This window comes from Monopterus albus, unplaced genomic scaffold (assembly GCF_001952655.1).
Source record: "Monopterus albus unplaced genomic scaffold, M_albus_1.0 scaffold551.1, whole genome shotgun sequence".
In the NCBI taxonomy this organism is placed as follows: domain Eukaryota; kingdom Metazoa; phylum Chordata; class Actinopteri; order Synbranchiformes; family Synbranchidae; genus Monopterus; species Monopterus albus.
Window position 1 is genome coordinate 24,982 of NW_018128431.1, and position 5,620 is coordinate 30,601.

Below are 5,620 nucleotides of genomic sequence, written 5' to 3' on the forward strand. Positions count from 1 at the left end.
CAGCAGGGCCAGGTGTGGTTGTTAGAACTCTCACACACAAAGCCTACGCTCAACCCAGTGGTCTGCTGGGATTTATTTATTTTATTGAAACTGCAGAAGTTTTCTCAGATGATCACAGATCAGAACTCAGAACAACACTGGTGCACATTGTATTAACGTTATTATAAACTGCTGCCTACACCACAGTCATAGTCACCTTGTGGTGGTGAAGCAGCGTCCACCGACGTTGAGCGTCAGCCAGTCAGTGTGAGCCTGTCTCTTTTCAGGACTTCTGAAGTGTTCCTGAGGATCTACACACAAGTACATGCACTGTAGATAACTGGCAAACCCTTAAGGAAACTGATGACACCACAGGCTCAGTTTCTGCTCTATATATGAAAATAGAATTTCCATTTTTAGCACATTAAAACTAAACAACTAAATGTTAAAGCTAAATGTGAGAGTAGCATTACACTGAGGGTTTGTCTTAGTGTATCATGGTGGTCATAGGGGCCATTTCTGTGCAAAACAAGTACTTCTCTACTATATTATTGTTTTGATACTTCATTACACCTTTCTGATAATGCTTCTGAACGTTTATTTAAGTATTTCTACATTGTCAGTAGTGATGTTTTACTAAATGATCTGAATTCTTACCTCCAAACGAATCGCCCTCTGATATGTACAGCACATCGTCATCTCTGCAGGCAGAGACAGTCTTTGCTATGACACCACAACAACGTGACCATTTCACACGTGATGCTACAGCCTGACACGTTTGATCTCACCTGATCAGTGTTATGTCGTCTATGAGGCCGCCGTTCCCGTTATAAACACTAGAGGCTCTTATTCCCAGTTTTGAACTGGCCACGGACAGTAAATCCTCCATGGAACCGTACACGGCCACCACCTGTACGACAACACCGCTCATCAGCTGATGCTACCACACGGCGAATTAAACTAAATGTCAGACATTAGCTCCAAACGCTAACACGAGCTAAACTAGCCATCTTGTTTAGCATGTACATAATGTACATGCCTTATTTCCCTGTCTTATCTTTCATAGCTTACCTTTCCATTTGTGCAGGTTCCGTTGACAAACAGTGTGACTCTTCTCATGTCAGACTAAGATCAAGTGAACAGTCAAAATGTGTATTTTATCCAAAACACATAATTTTTTTTTGCACCAGGGACTTCCTTCCCTCTCTTCCCTAACTCCGCTATGCAGCAGCAGAATTAGCCAATCAGTTATTAAAGGACAACGCAGCAGCCAATCAGCAAACAGACGGGGTGGGACCTACACGTCTCGCTGAGTAGTACTAGCTAGACAAATGTTTTTACTTTTTCCAACACATTTTGTGCCAGTTTTTGAGCTGTCAGATAAATGTACTAGAGTAAAAACCTACAATAATTTCAGCAAAACTATCCTTAAGTGCCATACTTGTGTAAATGTACTTAGGTTCTGCTTTATCTTTCTGGTAATCCAGTTGTGAAGAAATGAGGATACATTTGTTTAACAAAGCTTCGTTAAACATTTTTCACAACACACAAGTGCTCAATTTATAATACAGGTGCACTGACTGCAAAGAAAGCACTCAGAAGACAACATTTAAACATATTTTCTCAAATTTTTTGTTCTTGAGCTCAACAATCAAATAAATTTGTGCATGTAATTTCTTTTTTTGCTTTATTTTCGGGGGTATGAATAGCTCCATAATAAACCAGAAAACTTTAATTCTAATGTACATATCCCAAACAAATATTACATCAGTGTTTTAATCTCCCATGACCACACCTGCATATCACACAAGCACATGTGGACTCTGAGCACTGAGGTTGAACAGTTCTGCTTTAGGTGCTACAAGAGGAAGCCACCACCTGAGTCACAGATAACCACACCCCACTGACCATGTGCAATCAAAGTGACAGGATCACACTGGCTCTGTTGCAGCAGGCAGCATCAATTCAGCTGGTCAGGTTCAAAACCGACACATGGGAGAGGTGGCGGGTCACTTTAACACCACCTGGCATCGGTGCTCTCCAAGTCTCTACCCCAATTATCAGACAATGCTCTTATACACAAAACATTTAGGAAACCAAACAATGGCACAAAGCTGACTGAAACATGGTTAGTCACGTGCATGTGAACACGCTGCATCTTTATGGGTGAATAGGGTCATTATGCATCACACCTGAACTGACTTCTGATTTCTCAGCTGACCATAATTAAAGATACAGCAACAAATCATGTTTTATAAACATCTTCAAGTATCTCTGAGACAGAAACGAAAGAATGAGGCTGAAAGTGTTGGTTCAGTAGCGTTAACATTCAGGTCATGGTACAGTCACAGATGGCAAAGACCTCTTTGAAGTCGCACAGTAAAAGGCTCCTTGGAAATTCATACAGATAGCGGCCTAGTTATTGGTCATTCCACTTAACGTTTGATAAAGCCATCTCCTTTCTACCAGACATTTCCACCTGCCCATAGCCTCAACAGCCCTCAGCTTAGTTCTGCACTGTGTATAATATATTTGGTTTTGCTCAGTTGTCTGTGACTCCTCTATAGCCTCTACCCAGGCAGTGAAACTATTCATTCCCACTGTCCTCTGTGTCGTCCTCTGCACCTTCACTCTGTCCGTCGCCGCTGGTTTCTGGGTAGTTGAGGATCTGTCTGTTGGCCTGCATGATGTATTGCTGCTGTTTGAAATACACCTTCAGCACTCCCTTGATCAACACAAATGCGATGCCACCCTGTAGGAAAGAGGAGCTATAATCAACACAGATGTGATAATGACACTTAAGGCCCTCTTACGTGTGCACCACCTGTTCATGGCAGGATTACTGCACCGATTTTCTACCATGCTGTTCTGTATAAAAGGTAGATGGTCAAGGAGACAATCCCAAACTGCTCTGCTGCAAAAACAGAGCCCTGAATTTTCTTTTTCCACTGTCTCGACTAATTAACCATAATACAACAAGCTGAATATCAGAGCGCAACCCCTCTACAGCATGTTTCCAGAATCACATGTAGAGGTCATCAGGAACATTCACCAGTATCGTGCGCTGCAGATTAGAGGGCACCCGTCCAAACAGCAGCCTTCCCACCAGACTGGCAATGGAGGGGAAGATGAGAGCTCCACACAGAGTCCTGGACACAGAGAGGTGGTCTCCAGCACCGGGCCCATCAGCAGGGACACGTGGCAGATACCAATAGGAACCTGAGGTAAAACGCCCCGCCTGGTTAGTACTTGTATATACACACTACAGCACCAATCCTGTTTTGCCTGTTTATCAATATCTGTTCCCACATGACAGTACTGATAAGCAGGGTATTTAATTTTTCCAACATTAAAAGCAACATGTATTTATGGATCAGAAACTGTGAAAAGAGCCAAAGCTCTGAATAGACAGGTGATCCCTGCACACACATTAAGCTCAAAGTCAACAAAAAACCCTCAGAAACATTCTGAGACATTTATATCCTCAGCAGGATGTTCAAATATTTACTCATATTTAATCAAGCTGGACACATTTATCTGTAAAACGGTTTTACATTTGTTCAAATGAGTTAGTTGTATGTGTTCTTTGTGGACTGGAATGCAATGTTTTTGTTAAAACCATAAATTACATCATACAAGGTTGTAAAGCTTTTTATTTGCAGCTGAAATACATCAGTCATCAATGTCCATCTCCATATTTATCCACCAACAATTTCTTTCTCATGGTTGAAAGATACATTTTGCGATCCAGTGTGTGTATGTACCTGAGGGGAGTGTGCGTTTGTAGTAGATCCGCTGCCACAGCCTCACTACATAATCCTCCCAGCGGATCATCTTCCCCAGGACCAGCACCACAAAAAAAAAGCAGGAAGAGAGGGTCGGCTCGCTCCATCATATGCAGCCCCTTCTTATGTCCCACAACCTGCACATTAACATGCAAAGACTTGAAGATCCTACAGACTGTGACACTCTGAATATAATCTTTCTGTGTGATATGATGTTAAGTCTGTGCACCTGCATGACCGTCACAGCTCCGTATGTGACAGCAGACCAGTAGATAGTGCCGGCCACCACCCCAACAGCAGCGAAGGGACTGACCCGCGACAGAGCTTTGTCTACCTGCTGCAGGAAATAGACCAGCAGGCCTGAGGAAGGACATGACAAGATGAGTGTGGGCTTATTCGACACAATGCAAATCAGTAGTGCCTTAGATCCTCTGCCTCCTAAATGCCCATTTCTCTTTAACCCCACACTTCCTGTTTATGGTTTAAAATATGAAATGTTGCACTAAGCCAAAGCTGAGATTATCTGACATGTGGTGTCACAGGAGCCATTGTCTCAGACTTGAACAAACACTTTATACAAGCTGAGTTGAACACAACATGACCAGAAAAATGAACTTTGTGTGTAGAATCAGCGGAATGCCCCTTTAATCTGTGTTGTGTCACTCGCCCATCTTGGGGAAGATGATATGGTATTCAGTGCCACACTGTGGACAGCTGACCGCTCCTCCGCTGTTTCCCTTCTGCTTCTCGTCCAGCCAGCGCTGCAGACACGACTGGTGGATCCATTTCGTGCAGCCTTTACACCTGCAGGGGCTCACCCACTCCGCGCTTTGGTCGTCCCTCTCCGTGGCAAAGCACACCCAGCAGTGTCTGGAAAGCACGTGCACACGCACACAAACAACACAGAGTTACTAACCTGTGAACCGAGGTATCCGATCAGTAAGGTTTCAAACCATGTCATGCAGGAAAAAGGTGGATAATTAAGATTATACATATCATCCACTCAGTGGCAGGCTGGTAATTAACACAAAGTATTTTATAGTTGCTTTGGCTCAGTTTCAGTGTGCAAAATACCATACAGACTGTTGGAGGTGTCATGCAAAGATGATCTCCACTAACTTAACATTTCTTTACACTAACACTGTTTAATTTTTTAAAAATTATCACAAGTGTTGCATCAGAACCAGAGATCTATCTGAGGTGTCCAACAATAAGATCATAGCAGAATAACATGGCGCAGTAGTGGTGCTCTTACTTCTCAGGCTCCTCCTCAGCCATGATGTTAGTGAACAGGCTCTGCTCTCCTCGATGTTCTCATGAACCCTTCAGACCACAGCAATGACCTATGAAATCAACACGTACATACAAATGCAAACACTTTATGGTGCTTTCTCTGAGGAACAGTTAGTGGCAACTAGGTAACTGAGTACAATTTGTACTTGGACTTTACTCAAGTAGTTTTATTTTTTACATTTCTACTTCACTACATTTTAGAGGTTAAAACTGTACTTGTTACTCCACCACATGTATTTGACAGCTCGGGTCGCTGGCTACTTTTTAAATTAAAATTTTACATTAAAAAAAGAGCTTATAAAATACAAGACATTTTAAAATAATAAATCAGTGTTTTGAACCTTTTTGGTTTGTAACCTGTGTGTCCAGTTGGGCCAACTTGTCAAGTTTACTGTTTTGCACATCGAGAGCTGATGTACCTGAGTCAAATTCCTCGTGTCTCCATCACACCTGGCCAATAAAGCGGATTCTGATTCTGAAGTTTCAGATGTCTATGAGTTGTTTACAGTCTATGGTTCAAAGTGCAGCCAGCAACTATCCAATAATTCAGAAAAACCAGGTAT

At 42.5% G+C, this 5,620-nt stretch overlaps 2 protein-coding genes across 3 annotated transcripts in view; both read right to left on the bottom strand.

The window, feature by feature from the left end:
- LOC109953131 (BTB/POZ domain-containing protein KCTD9-like) overlaps positions 1–1,211 on the bottom strand; it is a 5,742-nt gene extending 4,531 nt beyond the window's left edge. For both annotated transcript variants that reach the window (XR_002273855.1, XM_020588531.1), the window contains exons 1-4: positions 1,051–1,211; positions 768–889; positions 637–680; positions 197–290 (exon numbers count right to left, since the gene is read on the bottom strand). Coding sequence is in view for 1 of the 2 variants with exons in the window: in XM_020588531.1 (XP_020444187.1) it covers positions 197–290; positions 637–680; positions 768–889; positions 1,051–1,098 (308 nt within the window). In the remaining variant the exon portion in view is untranslated. The remainder of the gene's footprint in view (positions 1–196; positions 291–636; positions 681–767; positions 890–1,050) is intronic.
- A 445-nt stretch (positions 1,212–1,656) lies between these two features.
- Positions 1,657–5,620, bottom strand: part of LOC109953138 (E3 ubiquitin-protein ligase MARCH5-like) — a 5,177-nt gene continuing 1,213 nt past the window's right edge. The window contains 7 exon segments of the mRNA XM_020588548.1: positions 1,657–2,731; positions 3,032–3,198; positions 3,744–3,835; positions 3,837–3,901; positions 3,994–4,124; positions 4,432–4,634; positions 5,020–5,107. Coding sequence (XP_020444204.1) covers positions 2,567–2,731; positions 3,032–3,198; positions 3,744–3,835; positions 3,837–3,901; positions 3,994–4,124; positions 4,432–4,634; positions 5,020–5,042 — 846 coding nt within the window. The 5' untranslated portion in view covers positions 5,043–5,107 and the 3' untranslated portion in view covers positions 1,657–2,566.